The sequence below is a fragment of the Myotis nattereri genome, assembly GCF_964212035.1.
Source record: "Myotis nattereri genome assembly, chromosome: 12".
Taxonomy (NCBI): Eukaryota; Metazoa; Chordata; class Mammalia; order Chiroptera; family Vespertilionidae; genus Myotis; species Myotis nattereri.
The window spans coordinates 36,038,311-36,058,087 of NC_138087.1; the positions used below are offsets into that span (position 1 = coordinate 36,038,311).

General features: G+C 35.0%; 1 protein-coding gene across 2 annotated transcripts in view; it reads left to right on the top strand.

Moving 5' to 3' along the window:
* The window catches only part of RFX3 (regulatory factor X3), a 277,450-nt gene that overhangs the window by 214,273 nt on the left and 43,400 nt on the right, over window positions 1-19,777 (top strand). For both annotated transcript variants that reach the window (XM_081103228.1, XM_081103229.1), the window contains exons 7-9: window positions 4,106-4,225; window positions 15,844-15,965; window positions 17,777-17,889. In XM_081103228.1, coding sequence (XP_080959354.1) covers window positions 4,106-4,225; window positions 15,844-15,965; window positions 17,777-17,889 — 355 coding nt within the window. The remainder of the gene's footprint in view (window positions 1-4,105; window positions 4,226-15,843; window positions 15,966-17,776; window positions 17,890-19,777) is intronic.

The following is a 19,777-nucleotide window of genomic DNA, read 5'->3' on the forward strand; positions in this document are numbered from 1 at the left end:
TTGCGGAGAGCTGGTTCTCCACATAGGAAGTGGCAAACAAGCCTGTTAATGCAAGATTCACATGTGATCCTTTAAAAGTTAATATGTATCAGTGTCTTCTCTTTTGGAACACAGCCATACTAAAGATGATGAGTAAAGTAACATATTAAATGGAAAACTGTCTATCTCTTGACTCTTGAAAAATTACATTGAAATGTCTGGAGTAAGAAATTCAAGCTGAGTTTTTCTCATGTCATTTCTGGAGAGCAATTAAAAATCATTTGGTGAACTTGAAAAATATGGGTGTTTTAAGCCCTAAATAATGACATGGTCCTAATTAATCTCATTTTAGCCTTTTTAAACTCTTGATTATGAAACCATACATGTATGGGAGTAAAAATATAGTTTAGTTTTATTGCATGGAAGCCAAAAATGTGAAGAAGACTTTTAGTTTTTCAGTTTGCTTCCTTGTCAAAATATGATAGAAATAATACTTAGAACTGTGGAGCTTCATTTTTACTTTTTTTTTTTTGCATGGCACAAATTTTAAATTTAATTGGACTTTTTATAGGACCATTAAATAGTACTGGGCTCTATGTCCAGAGTTTTGAGATGCAGACCTGTAAGGGTGAGGTTATACAGTAAGCAACTCACTTTTAGGGGCTGCCCAGTGAAACCAGGGACTGATAACCTAGTTGCAGTTGTTGGAAAAACCCGTTCAGGACTGTACTGAGTTTCCTTGGTTGCTGTCAGCAATTGCTCCTTGACTTGCCTGTTTCAGGAGAAATAGCAACAAGACAGGTTAAATCTTTGGCTAGTGACAATTGATGGTGGATCACAGGCAGGAAACCTGGCTGGTGGCTGAACAGTGCATTGCAAAAGTCTAGACGCAGAATGGTTATTTCATATCTTAAACCCTTTCTCCAAACTACTTCCTAGATACTTTCCTCAAACAGGGTCATTTTTACTTCTCTATAATAACACAAATATTTTAAGTAGCTGGGCAGAAAGATATGGATTTTTTTATTTCCTAAATCTTAAAGAAATCCATATTAAACAGTAAAATAGTATAAAAATAAAGGTGCTACACTATATAACATTAGATGATCTACCTTTAATTAGTTTCAAGTCACAGTTTTATAGTATCCTAATAAAGGGTTTTTATTAATATTCTTCATAAAGTAAATAGAGCCTTAGTAATTGACGTTATAAATTTATGCTGAATAGAGTGGTGTGTCAATTTTATTAGATTTATAAGTTCTGTATGTATTCAAAGTGTGAATCATTTCTTTCTGTTGCATTTCAAGTGAACTATTTCTGTTACTTTCGGATTGCTGGAGGTTTGTTTTTCTCATAAGTGTATTTTCTTTTAGGTATACTGGTTTTCAGTCCCTTGAAAAAAAGCTTTTTGTTTCTTGAGTATTATTCCCCCCCCCCCCCCCTCAGAAATCATTGTTTGGGACCTAACCTCTTATCTTCTAGCTAATGGCTCAGTAGTTAAGCATACTGTGCCAATATTTTGAAACTCTGGGCTTTATTCAACATTCTAAAGCTCTATTGTGCTTCTTTTGTTACTGAAAGGGATTTCAATGGATCCTATTTTGAAGCTCCATTCAAATCTTAAAACACATCTTTAAAATAGAAAGTGACAAAATTAGGGTTGTTTGGGTTTGTGAATGAGTAGAATCCATACTCTATAAGTGCATATTGCAATATTGCAGCATTTACTTTCTGGTATTCTTTTTTCCCTCTTCTCACTGTGTAACAATTATGTCTTCTGTTCCTTTTAAAATTGTTATATAGTATTTATAATTAAGGATGGAAAGCACAGCCCAGAAGAATAAGGAGAAAAGAAATCCTGTGAGGAAAGTTTAAACAAATGCTGTGTTATGAAGATAGCAGAGCTCTCGTATAGAAAACTGACAATGGTAGGAGTCACAGTACTGAGTCTTTCTACCATGGAAACTGAATTAGCTCTCCTTTCTACCTCTAAACCAGAGAACAGAAAGAAAATCCATATAAATCATGACACAAATTAACTCAGACAATTTTTTAAAGCAAACTGTATGTAGAACTTTTATTTAACCAGCAACAAAATTAACTGGTGAATTCATTCAAACCAGAACCAGACATTTTCTCAAGTTTTAGAACTAGCTAAGAAGTAAATGAAATCGCCATGTTTCTAAACCAAGGCAACTGAAAAAGTGCCATTTGTAGACCTCATTTACAAATTAAGTTTAATCCAAGACCATGGGACATGCTGACCTGCCCCATGGCCAGTGGAAAGGAAACCACCGCCCCTGCCCAAACCAAACAAATGCTGATGTGTAAGAAACTGGACACTTCGTCTGCTTCGTGGCCTCACAAGAGAGACACCATTTCACACTGTAGCCCTGCCACTGGCTGCATCCCCTGGTTAATGTCTGCTGCTTCCCACCCTGCCATGCCTCCCTGTCATTCTCCACTTCCTACAGAGGACACTACTAATGGGGTTTGTATTTTTTGGTTTTGTTTTTTGCTCTATTCTGTAGTGGATTTTGGAGACATAATACAATCTCTGCTAGTGGAAAGCTTTTTATAGAGGCATTAGGTTTTAACACTGGTTCATTTTGCAGGAACTTTATAGGTACTCAGATGCCCTACATTTTTAAAAAATATATTTTATTGATTTTTTACAGAGAGGAAGGGAGAGGGATAGAGAGTTAGAAACATCGATGAGAGAGAAACATTGACCAGCTGCCTCCTGCACACCTCCTACTAGGGATGTGCCAGCAACCAAGGTACATGCCCTTGACCAGAATCGAACTGGGACCCTTCAGTCCGGAGGCCGACACTCTGTCCACTGAGCCAAACCAGTTAGGGCTGCCCTACATTTTTTTAAAGCTAGCAATATTATTTATAACAAAATTTTAATGTGTTTTCATATATTTAGGGTTCATCTAATATATGTTCTTTAATTTTGGAAGTAAAATTCTGTTTTGTTTGGTTATCATTGTTGAACTTAAGTAACCATAATTCATTGATATTCATGTTGAAATTCTCCCACAACTTTTATTTATTTATTTTCCTATTTTATTTTTTAATTGAATTCATTGAGGTGAGATTGGTTAATAAGATTATATAGATTTCAGGTGTACAATTTTATAATAAATCAACTGTACATTGTGCTGTTTTTATATAAAATATTTAATCTACTCCCCTTGCATTTCTTGTTATAAATGAAAGAAAAAAATTGAAAGAGTACTGATGTCTTGCTATATATAGGGTTATGAAAAACTATTTTCTCTTTGTAAAAATTCACATATTTAAAATGTTATATTTGCAAGAATTTCACATTTCATTCAGGGCTAAACTTTGCCATTTCTAATAACAATATGGTCTTGCTCCTGAGCATGGGTAATGGTGACATTTTTTTTCCAGGTGGAAATTTAACATTTCCACAGAGAAATTTCCCCATGTCTCTTGTGACACATCTTATTCAGCCTGCAAAACTAATATAAACCCATAAAAACAGAGACTAATAAAATGTTTCAAAATAAGTAAATTCATGCTTCTTTTTAGGTTTCAAAATATTAAATATAATAGACTTCTCCACAACATCTTGCATCAGTGACGTTATCTTCATCATCCCTGCAGTAATAGAACTTGAAAAATGTAGAACTTACCTAAGAAAGGTAGAATTAAGATTTTTTTCTGTTGGTTCTGTATAAACTTTTTATTATAAATTATTCTTTAGTGCTCAATCCTTTATCCTGTTAATAAATTTTTGTTGGCCAGAATTTTTTCTCACTCTTACCCTTTCTAAATTAAATTTAAAACATAAATTTTAAAATAAAATGTAGCTTAAATGGAATAAGTGGATTATTTAACAATATTTAAGAGAGAGTTTATAAGGACTTTTTTTTAGGGCCTTGAGCCAGTGGATTTAGAATCTTATTTTGATTCCTCAAATGTATTTACCATCAAAATATATAAGTATCTAGGACATATCACAAATATATAACATTAATATGCTGCTTTTATATTTTTTTCCAAATGAGAAGTTATATGGACATCCTATATTATATGATTAATACAGGTTTGACTGACTTTTTGTGTCTCTAATGTTTGTTGTTCTTTTATGAAGAGGAAACTCCAAGTACCATTACTATGGGATTCGTGTCAAGCCAGATTCCCCTCTCAATCGTCTGCAAGAAGATATGCAGTATATGGCTATGAGGCAACAACCCATGCAACAGAAACAAAGGTAGACTCTGCAGTTGTCATTGACATGTCAAAGCTATGTGTTTCTTTAGATGTTTGGTCTCCTTTTTTTCTCAACAAATACATAAGTGTGAAAGAATGTCACTACTGTTGGCATACTTTCACGACAGACAGTTCTCATATATGATTTAGAATTTTATTCATCCTGCCTTTTTTCCAAATCTTTCAGAATTACTTATCAGTCAGCCTGTTTGGCCCCTTTTAAGTTAAATGTGACATCCCAAGCTATCCAGACAGGGAAACTAAATACAAGCGTAAAGAGCACACCCAAGCAAATGCCAGCTGGAGAAATGCGCTTCACATTCATGAGATTGTTACCTGCAATTCTGTACATCCCTCGAGCCATTCTTTTTGACACAGTATAAATTCTTTCAGAATTTTCGGGATTTCTTACATTTTATTTGAATCCAACTTTCATAGATGTAGAATTGTAGGTATTCGATCTGTAAGAAAGCTCAAGCATTTGTGGTTGGCTGGATGGGTGGGTGGTTGGGTGGATGTATGGATGGATGTATGGATGTATGGAAGGAAGGATGGATGATTGGATGGATGGATGGAACCAAGATCTTAGAATTGAAGATACCTCAATCTAGTCTGACCACACAGCCTTGTGACAATCAAAGCATTAATAGTCCTATTTTTCAATTAACTCTCAGATCAAATGATTTACATAAGCCCATGATGCTGTTATACAGCTGAGGCCTTCTAGTCTCATGTGGCTTATATTACAGTTTGTAGTAAATAAAATGAAAGATATCTCTATCGCTCCCTCTCCCTCGCCCTCTCCCTCTCCTTCTCCCTCTCCCTCTCCCTCTCCCCCTCCCCCCACAGTGTAGTACAGCTGTGGCAGTAGTTATAATTTATATTTTCCATTGAGCATGCAGAATTAGGTAGCAGAAAAGAAAGTCTACACATAGGTAACCAGATAATCTGCATCATTCTGCCTAATCCATTGATCAATGACTAGTCCCTTAGCCATCAGAAGTATTAGCTCTAAGTCATTGCTGGAGAAAGAATATATCACACAGGATTCCCTTTTCTATTTTGTCAGCAAGTACTAATTGAATTCAGAGAGAAGTCACAGCCCTTACCTTTGAGGAGTTAAGAAATTAGATGGGAAAGCACATGTTTGGGTGTGGTTTTTTTGTTTGTTTTGTTTTATTTTGTTTTTTAAGTAATGCAGTATGAGAAGTACTAAAATAAAGCTTTGATCAAGGACCTATTGGAATACAGAGGAATTTTTATCAAATTATTGGAGAGGGAGAACTAGGAAATTTCATAGAGAAAGTGCTATTTGAGTGGGGATTTAGAGGAATCAGAAAGAGAGGAACATTCAGGCAGAGGGAATAATGTACGCGAAAGTATAAAGGGGCAAAGTTCACGATGTCTTTGGTAACTGCTCTGATTTGGTGCGGTCGGCATTGCAGAAGAAGAATTGAGGAGGTTGAGTAGTTTAGTGGGAAACGAGATTTAAAAAGTAGTTTGAATCTGAGATTAAAGGATTTAGTTGTATATGAAGTTAAGTTTGTTCTTTGTACAGAATATAGCTTTGAAGTTGTATAAGGCTTTGAAGCAAAACAATGAAACTTTCAGATTTTTTTCTGGAGAGATGACTTTTTTGTTTTAGGCTAGAAATATGTAATGGGAAGAGACTAGAGGTAAAGTGGTTTTACACAGTCATAGTTTCTAGTGCAAGTGTCCCAAACTGAAGAGTCAGGACAAGATTGGATATGATGTAAAGATATCTCAAAGGATTTAGATTTTTAATTCACAGATTCTCAACCATATTTTTTAAGTTGCTGATCCTTATTTTTTGAGGTATAGTTCACAAAAGATATTAAGAAGGGCTCTGGAAAAAATAATAAAATAAATCATAGAACACTAGCACATAATATGTTTGGAGATAGTGTTTGTGTGAATTGTAACAAAGTGTTATTGTCTTGGGTTATGATTTTTTTTCACCTGTTATGGCAATATTTATAGCTTTTAATTTATGAGGTCTCTGCACTCGTTTATAGCAGCACTACACAGTGGAGGTGATGGTGCAGTCAAGGAAAAAAAGTTTGATTCAAAAATAACACATGCTCAAACTTAAATATGAAAAAAGCTTGATGAACTGCACCTAAGACAGCAGAAGCCTATTTCTTCCTGTGATATAACTGCAAATAAATCCTACCAAGCAAATTTTCATGGAAATGGAAGCCTTTAAGATACATTCTTTATTTTAAAAGCCTGGGTTAGGGAAGCAAGACCTAAGATTTAACAAAGGTCTCTTAATTAAAAGGTTCCAGAGATGTGAAGTTTAACAAGCCATATAAACAATCACAGTATAGTAGTAAATGTTTTTTAGAATTAGATATAATGTGGATGTATTTAAGAAATGATGTAAAATTTTTAGTAATACTAGTAAATTGTGCCAACTTTAGTTTTTACTTTCTCATGAAATAGATGTTAGACAACCAAAGAAATCCTAAAATTTCCTGTAATTTTTTTTAATTATAAAAGTTTTGGATTGTAGATAGTTGCTCTTGGAATGGTGTCTGGCTAACTGATTGCAGTGTTAGTGTTATCAACTTCATGGATCCCTCATTGGATCAGTAGGACAGAGGGAGATTTCCCTTGTGTCTTAAGGATTCTATCAACTGGCAGCATCAGTGGGCCTGAAATGAAGGCAGATTGCCCATTGTGCAGAAACACTTGCATGGGAGAGGAGAGGTTTTCTCCCTAAGTCTAAATGTAGGCATAAGAGCATTTGTTGTAAACAATGGGAAAGAGCACATCATTTGTTTTATGGCTTAAATATGAGATGATTCCAAAACTCAAATGATTTTATTGAATATATTAAAATTCACATAAGAGATTCTCATTCTCCTGTTAAAATACAAGCAACATAGTATTACATATCCTATATAATAAAAGGCTAATATGCAAATCAACCAAATGGCAGAATGGCCAGTCACTATGACACACACTGACCACCAGGGGGCAGATGCTCAATGCAGGAGCTGCCCCCTGGTGGTCAGTGCGCTCCCCCAGGGGGAGCGCCACTCAACCAGAACCCGGGCTCACAGCTAGCAAGCACAGTGAAGGGGATGGGAGCCTCTCCGGCCTCCATGGTAGTCGGACATCCCCAGAGGGGTTTTGGACTGCGAGAGGGCGCAGGCTGGGCTGAGGGACTGCACCCCCCAGTACACAAATGTCCAGCACCAGGCCTCTTGTTTTAGAATATTCAAATTGTTTAAGTGCCTCAAGATTTATTGTATTCATCTGTATGTACACATCTTCCATAGTAGAAATGTATGTTTCACGTATTCTTATATTAAGAAAATTCAAGTATATTCAGTGATTATTTTGTCAAATAAAAGGGAAGTTTTAGAAGTCATTTTTCTGATAAGTTTGGAATCATAGTAGTTGTAGCAGAAATAATGATCCGATCGCTGTTTTGTATTCCTTTATAATTGTTAGATCTCCTTTACATATGGTATTTCATTTGACTATTTGATAAAGTAGTAAAGGAAAATTCCACCTATTTATAAATCAGATTTCCAGCAACACCACCATAAGGAACATAGGCATGAGTCAAGAAATAAATGGAAACAGCTTCTGATTGAAAAACAGGTGTCACAGAGCCTGTAGTTTAGCTTACTTGAGAAGATGAAGCCATTCTCAAGCTATTTACCTAAAATATAGAAGCAGATTAGAGCCCACTTGATTCACATAAAATCGTGAGATACAAAAGCAGGCAAGAGGAAATATAAGTAGACAAGGGTCTTCTATTTGCTTTGGGTTATTTAACACAGCAGGCTGCACTCCAGTAGGTCCTTTGAGTATCACTCTAGTGACCAGAATCTAGTCTAACACAGTTTAATAACTGGCTAATTGATGGAATTATAGGTGATCAAGAAGAGGTAAAGTACCCTGGTTAAAGAAGCAGAAGACTGTATAATAGTTGTTTTTTAATACCTTCTGCTGAAAATATTTTATGTGAAAATAACTTACATGCTCACATGTGGTAATCTTTCGTTTCCAAGGGAATTTACCCATAAACTATTGTTTACAATAATTTATACAGTAAATAAATTAGATTATTATAGAGCAAAATGGATATCAGTAATTTTTAGAGCTACAAACTAAGTAAAAATGTTTGTTGCAGTTTTATTTTTAATATTTAAAAGAAGCACGTAGAGGGTGTTGACACGTACGTTTTAATTATTCTTCCAAATCCCTGCAGCAAAAGTGGTGGAATAGAGCCAAGTGCTTTTGACAATGTGCTTGGCTGTGTTTGATCCCAGTAGCCTTCCTCCAAATATTTAAACTGCAGTTATCATTCCTTCAACAAATACTTAACAACCAACAGTTGCATACCAAATATGCCCATCACATCTAAAAGAGATATCACAGAATAATAGAATGTTAGAGCTGGAGGGAAGAGATCACCTAGTCCAACTCATCTTCTTGCTGGGAAAACTGAAGTCCATAAAGGGTAGACAGCTTATCCAAGGTCACAGAGCAGTCAGGACTAGAACCCAGCCCCTTGTGTTTATTCTTAGATGAATTCCACCTTAAACAGGTAAGATAACCCAAACAGAAACGTACAACTGTATTAAAATGTTTGCATATGTAATAAAGGAAAAAAATCACACTTTAGTATGTCCTAAATATGTGACGGAATATGTCATTTCCTCCCTCTTTATATGGTCTTTCCATAGGAATTGGATCCTGTGAAAAAAGGAACATTTGTGGTTCTGGGGCGGGGGAAGGGGAGATAGAGGCCTATTAGAAAGATGGTGCAACAGGGCTACTTTTGCTGTGGCCATAGACAGATGTGAAAGCATGCCTGTTTCTCAGAAGAGAGTGAGGACTAGAACCTTTGTTATTAGACCTTTCTTCATCTACTTGTCATAGACAAGTGAGACGGCCCCTGTATTTAACATTGCGAGGTATGGGTTTGAGTACAGGCTGCTTTGACACTTCTGCAGAGTGTTGACGGAACTTCTCTGAACCTCGATGTCTTCATCTGCTAAATGGAAATGAATAATAGACTACCTCACAGAAGGCTTTGAAGTTTAAATGAAAAAAAAGTAAAGTGTTCTTATAACTGGAAATATGCAAGTGTTAGATAAGTACTAATTGCTATTATCATTATTATACTGGTGCCCTTGAGAAAAATATTTCTTTAAGAATAAGGCTGTTTTGGATAGGAATGAAGCCTGGCAATTGGGCAAGCGTGGTTTCCATTTCGTATACCTCTAGGCCAGTGGTTTTCAACTTTGATTGATGTTAATAGTTTACAATTCCTTTCCTAGACTATGAATTCCCTGGAGTCCCTTCAGAGCTAAGCACCTAGGGCTGGTAAATTGCTCTGAGGCAGCTGAGGGTGGCAGGAGTTTTCAGTAGGAAGATGATCAGTGCCTGTGCATTTGGCATTTGGAGACAAAGAATCTCAGCTTGTAGATATTTAATGTTCACTGTGCCACTGTAGCATTCCCTAATGTAAAGATATTTTCCATTGAAGACAGAAGAATCACAATTCAGTTAACTAGTAACTATAGTAATTAATGTAAAGTTTGATAATACTAGGAGTCACCACTTATTCTTCTATGAGCATTTATTGAACATTTGAAACGTTCTGCCATAAGCACTTTGTATGCATGATTTTGTTGGGCAAGTACATCGTTATTTACTGTTAAGGATACCGAGGCCCATTTAATTTTGCTATATGCAAGAACCTCACTAATTTATTTTTTCCTGGATAAAGCCTCGGATGCCCTTATTCTGTTTTTGTTGCTGTCTTGGCATTAGGAGGAGTCAGGTTGTTATTCTCCAAATAAAGGAGTGGGGGCATCTATCTAGATTAGAATCAGTTTAACAGAAGGGCTCAGCTATAGATAAAAGAGCTGTCATGAAAGTGCCGTGAATATTTGTAACAAGACTAAGTCAGTTCGATACAGTTAACTCTAAATTATCTATGCTAAAAGGAGTCAGTGAAGAAATTCATGAAATAAGAGAACCCTGTCTGCCTCTTTGCACATTTCATCCTCAGCACCTGAGAGCACTGAGCATATTGTCAAATATGTGTTAAATGAACGAATGATCCACAGCTTTCATTTTAGCCAGTAGCTTCAACCTTCTCCTTTCCCCACCTCTCCCAGAATTTTTCCTAGAACTGCTGTAATTAATACTACTATCCCATTTGAATTTAAAATTTTCCTTCTTCCTTTGCCCAATTATAGATGTAGAACTAATGAAGAGGGAGTAGCTCACATTGACCAGCAGGGTGGATGTGGGAATCCATTTAGATACAGACATATTCAGTGTGACATCAAGGAGTTAGTTACTATTCTGAAAAAAAATGGCACTCTTAACATTCACTATTTTCTCTGATCTCACATTTATATCATTTGGTTCATTTCAGACCTCAAGTCATAGAAACACTTTCTGGGACAATATTTCCAAAGAGAATTTCAATATTCCAATAAAAAATTTTAGCCTCTTGCCCTGATTATGAGCTCAGTATATAGATTTGTTCATGCAAATTAAATGATTACATACTGTCTAGAGTTTTACATTAATGATGACTCTATTTGCCTGTACAATTCAGATTTTGCATTTGCATTTTTCGCTTCAAAGGTATTTTTCCAAATGTTCCATTTAGTCTGTTGAAAGTCCTTCCACCTGGTACTGTTCATTGAATGCAATGGTTCTTTGCCTTCCTTTGGACTCCTCCATTGTCTGTCCATGTGAAATTATTGACAGAATTAGATATTATTTTACAGTAGAGTTATAGCTGTCCAAGTTCTAAATAACAGCTAAGACTAACCCCATGGTGAAAGATTCCTAATAATTTTCCAGATTTTCTGTGTTAGTGACAGGTTTCATGCATGCACTCAGCTATTAAAGCATTAGAGTTTCTTTGATTTCTTAATCATTAACAACTTTAGCTCTGATTGCCCATGGAGTTGCAAGCTGTTAAAATTATCATTTGCCTCTTACTGACTTTGAAACCAAGAGCTGTTTCTTCGTTAGATTGCAGCACAGGTCTTTCTCAGAGTACAGGCAACTAGGGAGTGCTAAGAATCTACTATAAGGAAACCTAATCTAAAAATAATGCACTTGTAAAATAAATGGGAAAAGGGAGCGAGTTCTGTTGTTTAAAAGATTACTAAGCTGTTTTGTTTTTTAAAGGATTCAACAATTTTGTTTCAGTAAAAAATACCTCTGGTTTTTACAGTTTATAATTTAAATGGTGATGATTTTATGAAAAAGGTAGAGACAGGAAACCTGAAAATGATTGTTTCAATTCTAAGACATCAGTTGAAATTCAACTAGAGTTAAGAGAATGTTGAATTATCATATAAATCAATAGATTATAAAAAAAAACTGTGCTGGAAAAATTCTATTTATATGGAGCCTTTTCAAATCCATTCCCCTATATGCCTATAGTAATGCTCAATTAATGTTTGTTACATTGATTTGATACATGTTAAGATCAATTAATAGTATGTAAAATGAAATACGTTACTCTGAGCATTCATTCATGCATTCACCGTACATTCAGAGATATTTACTTATATTCCACATGCAGTTTATTGAAAACTGATGACAGTTATAAAAAAAAATGGCTTATCTCTAATGTTAGCGATATACTTCTACAGAAGTGGGCTGAAGGAATTTATATCAGGCCAAGAGGCTCCTATGGACTGGTGCTGTGCAGGCTCCTTAAGAAACATTTCAGAACTTGTTAAAATAATCAATTCCTAAACCCGATTCCCAGGATTTTGTTGGGTTGACCTAGCATGAGTTTATCATTTGAAATTTATGGAAAGCTACCCAGATACTGACATACCTTATATGCTAAGTATCCGGTCATCCTTTCAACCAAAGTGTAATATGCTAATGATATGCTAAGGCCGCTCAGCTGCTCACTATGACATGCACTGACCACCAGGGGGCAGACAGTCGACTGGTCAACCAGTCACTATGACATGCACGGACCATCAGGCGGCAGATGCTCCAACTGGTAGGTTAGCTTGCTGCTGGGGTCCTGCCGATTGGGACTGAGCGAGATGGGCCAGACATGCCCTGGAGCCCTCCCATGGTCCCTCCGGACTGGCCAACTTCCCATGTCCCTCCCCAGCCCCGATTGTGCACCGGTGGGGTCCCTCGGCCTGGCCAGTGCCCTCTTGCAATCTGGAACCCCTCGGGGGATGTCAGAGAGCCAGTTTCGGCCCGATCCCACAGGCCAGGCTGAGGGACCCCACTGGTGCATGAATTTGTGCACCGGGCCTCTAGTAATATCTATAACTGTTTCTTCCAAGCAGAATCAGTTACCACAGATATTTGTTTAGCCTATTTTTAATGTTCCTATTCTTGACTTCCTGTTAAACTCCATCTTCCTCTGGGAAGACCCAACCCTCTGAGGTGATGGCAGGGATAGGATTTTTTTCTTAGAGCATCAGGAATATGAACATCTAGCTTTCCTCAGTCCAATATTTGTGATTTCCGGGAATTCCTTCTAAGTACCAAATGCAATGCCAGACAATACACTTTTCTATCACATGATTTAGTAGTTAAAGCAGGAAAAGCTAAAGTTAGCACTACCTGGAAGCTGTCTCATATTTAGCTCTCACTAATACTGCTCTTGTACACAACCATACTCTTGTGCTTCTTGATGTCATTCTTTATGGCACAGACCCCTACCAAATTTATCCCCATACCTTTCTCTGAGGAAGTACAACATAACGTTCTGGCTTATAAAGAGCCTATCGACAGAGTAACCAAGAATGGATACACGTAGTGCATCTTTGCCTGATCCATTTAATCCACTATTTACCTTGCTACCCTTAATTTTATGATTAGAATAAAAAAACTAATTTCTCAGTTCTATTTTCTTTTTTTTCTTCTTTACGTCTCCTATATAAGTTTTGTATTTAAGTACTGATCTGCAACATTTCTCCAGAATTTACCAGCTAATTTTCTTTTTCCCCATAAGCTAATATTGATGCATTTTTCATCTCCTGTGTAATACACTGTACATATAATCAATGCTTCCCACTCAGTATCATTATTATTATTATGTATAATCATGCATTAATTATAATGAATTATGATTTTGAGTGCTTGTTAAAAATATAATCTCTCTTTCCCTTAGGAACGTTCATGTCTACATTTTTCTGAGGGAGCAGATAATTTTACTTGTAAGCTTGCAGGCTTGCTAAGTACTGTGTGCAAGAAGGTTGTGAGATAGCATCCATTCTCTGAAAACTCACAGACTGAAAGAAATATGTCATTTCCTTTTATGGTGAAATTCCACTTGTCCTTGATATTTGTGCCCATTAAGCACTTGTGAAGGACAAAGGAAATTTGATGAAGCATAGCTTGGCAAAATCTCATAATTACTCACTAATCCAATGTTAAAATTTAATATATTGAATTCTATAGGAAACATTTCCATTTTCTCTTCTTCAGAGTAAATAATTCAAATTCCTTTAACCACTTTTGTTTACTAACTCCATGAATGCCATACTTAATTAACTTAAATGAAGAAACATGGTTAAGCAATTTTAGCCTATTTTATATAAAATATAAAATTTCATAGCTGATAAAAGGAGGGTAAAATCAAATGACACCTGAGATGGCTCAATTAGGACAGGAAACTTTGTTAAATTTATTTACTAAGGATACAATCATTCAAATTTTCTAGACAGAATGAATGGTTAGCAACTTCCCCACAGAAGTACTCAAAGTATTTGCCTCAGAAAGATTTTTTGCCTGGCTAAGATAATTTTTAAGGAGGAAAATAAATGAAAAAAATTCTATTTTTCATAAACAGCATTTCTAGAACATCACATTACTATCCCTTCTGCCACTTCTTGGTATGAACCAATTGAAAAGTACTTTCCAATGGTTTTTCCATTAAATAAAAGAACATGTTTGAGTTCTTTTATATCATTAGAAAATAGCAACCAACATTTTGGTGATGTGGAATCATCACTAAAGTGATAATAAGGATGAAGTATTGTACCCTTTTTTCACTCTGTTCATCTTCTGACTTTATTTTTGTCATATAAGAAATAAATATAAATATCATTATGAATGACTTTGCAATTTTTCTTTGAAGTTTCATTTATCTAACTTATAATTAATAACATTCAAGATTGAATCATTCTTTAAGGCAACTAAAGCATTACTTTGTATGATGTTTCACCAGGTCCATTCATTCTATATCTGCTATCAGAATGCAACCATCTTTGAGTATATCCTGTTCATGTATTATGGACATTGTTAGTCACAATAATTCATATTAATGATCCACTTGCATTATGGTATTAATGTTAAGAGTCAAATGTCTGAAGGTGGTTTTGTTTATAAGTATAGTTAGAAATGAAGGGAAAAAAAGAATGGAAGGACAGACATCCTAAAGTGAATGATGGTATCTCTAAGATATAAATCTCAATTTTTTCTTAGTTTTTCTAAATTTATGAAATAAAATAAGTTAAATCTTAAAAAAAAATTGGAAAAAGAAAAATTAGAGTTGATGCTTCTTTCTTTTCTAAAAATATATTTTTATTTATTTCAGAGATAAAGGGAGAGGGAGAGAGAGATAGAAACATCAATGATGAGAGAGAATCATTGATCGGTTGCCTCCTGTACACCCGCTACTAGGGATCGAGCCCGCAACCCAGGCATGTGCCCTTGACTGGAATCGAACCCAGGACCCTTCATTCAGCAGGCTGATGCTCTATCCACTGAGCCAAACCAGCTAGGGCTGATGCTTATTTCTTATTTTGTATTTGTTTCTCCTACCAGGGTTGCCCAGTTTTTAATATATTTTTTATGTCTTCCAAGCAGGCTTTCCTTCTTGACCATGCTACTGAAACATTTTTTTTTTAATTTCTTAGCAGTATGCAAAGTTCATGAGTTTCTATTACTAGGACCTAAAGATAAATACAGAACTGTAGGTGACTTTAGGGTTTCTTTTTCTTAATTTGGTAAATTAGGCTTATAGATGGATTCTTGCATGTATTTTGCTACAAGCTGATACTTAGGGTTTTTCTGTTTGCAAATATGGAGAAGAGTTAAGGGAGACACATGTGTTGAGATGCATGGGAGGCTTTCGAAGATATGGTAGAGTTGATAGGCTGATTCATATTTTAGAGATACTAATAAATTGAAAGCCATTCATCAACATTTCCGAGGCCCTACCTCCTAGATCTTTGTTTAGATTAAAATCCCAACATATTTAAAGAGTTTCTACGTTGACCCATTGGCCATTAAAAGTTATATTCAAATCATTAAAACTATAACCAGGAACATCTTTGCCGTTGGTGTCCAAAGAAATGCCTCAAAACTCTTTCTTAGGTAGATTTCTGAATTTTCAAAAATGGGTCTTCTTCCTGGCCCCTCCCCCTTTTTCTTTTCACAATTGAGAAACTTTCTTCACTTTAGCTTTATGAGACTGTCAAGGGAAAAGAATCCTATCCAACTATCATGAAACATTAAAGAAGACAGGATAAAATTGAATGCCTTGGGAGTTTTGTGCAGTACAAAAAAGCAAGGAATAATTTGGTTTATTTGTTTTTTCCCATCTAATATTTTTAGGTACAAGCCTATGCAGAAAGTGGATGGGGTTGCAGATGGTTTCACAGGAAGTGGTCAACAGACAGGCACATCTGTTGAGCAAACTGTAATTGCCCAAAGTCAACATCATCAACAGTTTTTAGGTATGTTAAGGTGTAATGCATATTAGTTGCTTTTAGGATTTTGAAGACAAGAGAACAATAGTAGTGTTTTCTTCAAGTGAGATTTTGATTATAGATGTTAACCAAATGGAAAGACTTTTTTGTGTGCTGAAACTACGCACATTGTATGACATTTCCAGTTCATTTCTATTTTCTCATGTTCACTAAAGCTTATTTTTAAAACTCTTGAGCTATGTAGGACTTCTAAATGTATATAAATTAAAGGCTATTTGCTGTGAAATTGTTTTTCAGAATTTGTATTAATTGGGCTTTTTTTTAAATCAAAATTGTGTTGTGTGTTTTTTATATTTCAGTAGCAACTTAAGTTCCAAAAAGAATTATTTTCTATGTATAAAGTTACATGTGCATACAGCCTCAGATTAGAATAAAAGTTATTATAAGCTTTTAAAAAGTAATTTAGCCTTTTAACTAGATCACAATACTTCATGTTTTTAAAAAAAATCATAGATGATATACATGTTTCTCTTTATTTAAAGAGTTAGGAAGTGGAACTTGATCATTTTGCATCTTCTTGTCATAGCCAAAGGTGCAAAAATGGCACTTTAATTTAATTGAAAAACTCTTGTAGTGATGAACATGCATAATTTCTGTACAGCAGACCAAACAAGATGAGTAGAAGCTGTCAGAGAGTGTGTGTGTGTATGTGTCTGTATGTGTTTCTGTGTCTATGTGCACTTTCTGAGAAAGACAAGTTGGAGAAGTTGAAAATATTATGGCATCATTTCCCAAACTAAAATTCTTAGGTATATTCTTATGGGCCTTTGAGCTCTCAAGAAGAATATTTTTTTATTTCATCTTTTTATTTCAACTACTATCTTTAAAAAAATAAAAGCATATTCTGGATCACCTAGAAGACAAGAAGGAATACTGTTCTGCAATTTTAGTTTCCACGTTTGTATTTGAATTTATGATAAGGCAGACTCCAAATGAGCTATGAGAAAAGAACAGACTTACTATGTAAATTACACCTTCATCCCAAGGGAAGGCTAAATGCTGTCCCAGTGCTCAGTGTGGAGGAAAATTTCACAGCCCATCTGAATATAGAAAAGTGTAATGGGAGGTCCAGCCACCAGGAAATACCTGTTGGTATAAGCGTGTCAAACTCAAAAGTTCCTGTGCCACAGCAGTCAGTACCTCAATCATGTTCCATACAGGACAACAGCTTCATCCATCACATCAAGTTAATGTTGTTGAGTTTAATGTTATTCTTGTAGTTTTCTTTGTCTTTATTTTGTAGGTTTGTGGTTTATAATTATATAGGAAGTTGGAGCATAATGAGTTTAAAGCTAGATTTTTTTACATGCTTAAGTAACATAATAGTAAAAATAACCAAAATTGATTCTGGCAACTTGGTGTATATATATATATATATATATATATATATATATATATATGTATGTATGTATATATGTATATATGTGTGTATATATATATATATATACACACACATATATACATATATATGTATGTGTGTATATATATATATATATATATATATATATATATATGCCTTATATTAAAAGGCACTATGATGGGATATAGTAATAGTGAAAATTTAGTTTCTCCAAAATTTTTATGTTCCCTCTATTCTTCTGAGCTGACGATGTTGCCAAGTTTTGCTTGCTAGTAGCAATATAAAAAATCCTTGCTCTTTGGGCCTCTGATCTTTTATTTATTTATTTTTCCTTTTTAGTTTTCTTAAACTTTCCTTCATTAATCTGTAATTGGCACCATCCACAAAGCTTTATTCTGTTGTGTTGTCCTGGTAACAGATGCATCTCGAGCACTCCCAGAGTTTGGAGAAGTTGAAATCTCTTCTCTGCCAGATGGTACTACCTTTGAGGATATCAAGTCACTGCAGAGTCTTTATCGAGAGCACTGTGAGGTAAATCTTTTCAGACATAGTACAACCCCCTGCTGAGTTGTGCTAGCCAACTCACCAAAACAAAATAACCAGACTTATTCCTAAGAGACATATAAGTTAGTTGATATTTCTTTGAGTACCTATAAGTTAATTTATCTTCTTATCTCAGAGTAGAAAGGTGAGGACTATAGGAAAGGGAGAATGAATTTTACTATCCATTTTCTTAGCCTATTCTAATGAATCCTTTGATGCATTCTACTTCGAGGTTTTTATCCTAGAAAACAGGTTTACATATGGATGAAGAAATAAATGCACAAGGGAACTAATTTACTGTATTATTGTTTCCAATGCAAAAGGTTGGTTATAACTTCAGTATCTAGTAGGGAACTAAATAAATAAAATATAGTATAATCTATAAAGTGAAATATTATGCAGCTATTAAAAAGAATAGGCAAGTCTAAATGCACTAATATAGAACAAACGTAGAATTTATTTTCAAAGGAAAAAAGCAAGATGCAAAGCAGTGTGTATAGCATACTATCATTTGAATAAAAAACAGCATGTATATACATCTCTCCAGAAGAATAAACATGAAAATGTTAATGGTGTTGATTTTGTAAAGGAAATTGGGTGACTGGGTGGCAGGAGAAAGAGCCCTAATTTTTCAATGCACCTTTTTTACCTTTTGAATTTTACACCATTTTCTATCAAAAATATTTTCTGTAAATGTTTAATAAAGCACTTCCAGGGATCATGGAGGCTCCAGTTTTGTTTTTGTGGTAATTAAAGTTCCTCTTGGTATTTTGCATCCCTACTCCTGTCCCTTTCTGAATATCCCTCCTCAGAAGTGGCTACATGGTCTCCAGGAGGGGAACTCTCTCCAAGGCATGGCATGTACCTGCAGCTCACTTAGTACTGAGGGAATGATGGATTACAAGGAGCGTTTTCATAAGTGCCTTTCCTTTTGAAAGAGGAGTCTGTTTAGAATTTAGGTAGCTTTATTCCAGGGCTAGCTATGATCTACTTATAAGTAAAAGATAATCCTTTAGATTTCACGGGCTGTCCTCCTGACTGCTGACAATGCAGTATAGTGAGGAGTCTCAGTTCATAGCATTCACAGATTTTTCATTCTCCAGAAATAAGAACTGCTTGAATAAATCTGAGTGCTTGTCAAGGGTGCTAGATTATTAACAACCAAGGGCAAGCTCTCTCTTTATTAACAAGCCATGTACCACATTGTTTTCAGCATATCCTGCCAGTCTGTTCCCAGCATTTCTTGCAATGATGAAAGACACTTAATATATGTTTCTCTTTGACTACTGCTTTTCCTAGTATTAGAGAATTTTTGGATGATACTTGTATATCTAGGGAAAATTTCTTTTTACATGTATATCATATATATGAAGATTCTCTAACCATTTTCTTATTTCCCTGTACTCTGAACCTTGCTTTAAGCAAACCAGTCTACACAAATATAATTTGTATTTCTTTAAGTTTCTCATACTTATTCAAAGTATAAGTTGGAGCAATATTATTTACATTACTAAAGAATATATAGTAAGATTATTCTAAGTGAAAACCTCCCCCAATAAAATGAAAATATTCTTTGGGTTACAAAATTTTCATCAACATTTCTATTTGTAGGATAACTCTATATGAAGAGAGATAGACATGTATGATGATTAATATGTGTGCAGTCTATAAAATGAGCCCAATTTATTTCAGAGTTACCAGAATTCATGCCATCTCCCATGGAGCATAGGAGCAAATATGAAAAAAGAAGAATTCTATTTTTTTCTGTGAAAATTCCGAACTTTTGAAGTACAGATACATGAGTCATTTGCTCCAAGCCAATATAATATGGACTATTTTAAAATATATTTGATATGTATTTTAATATGAACATATG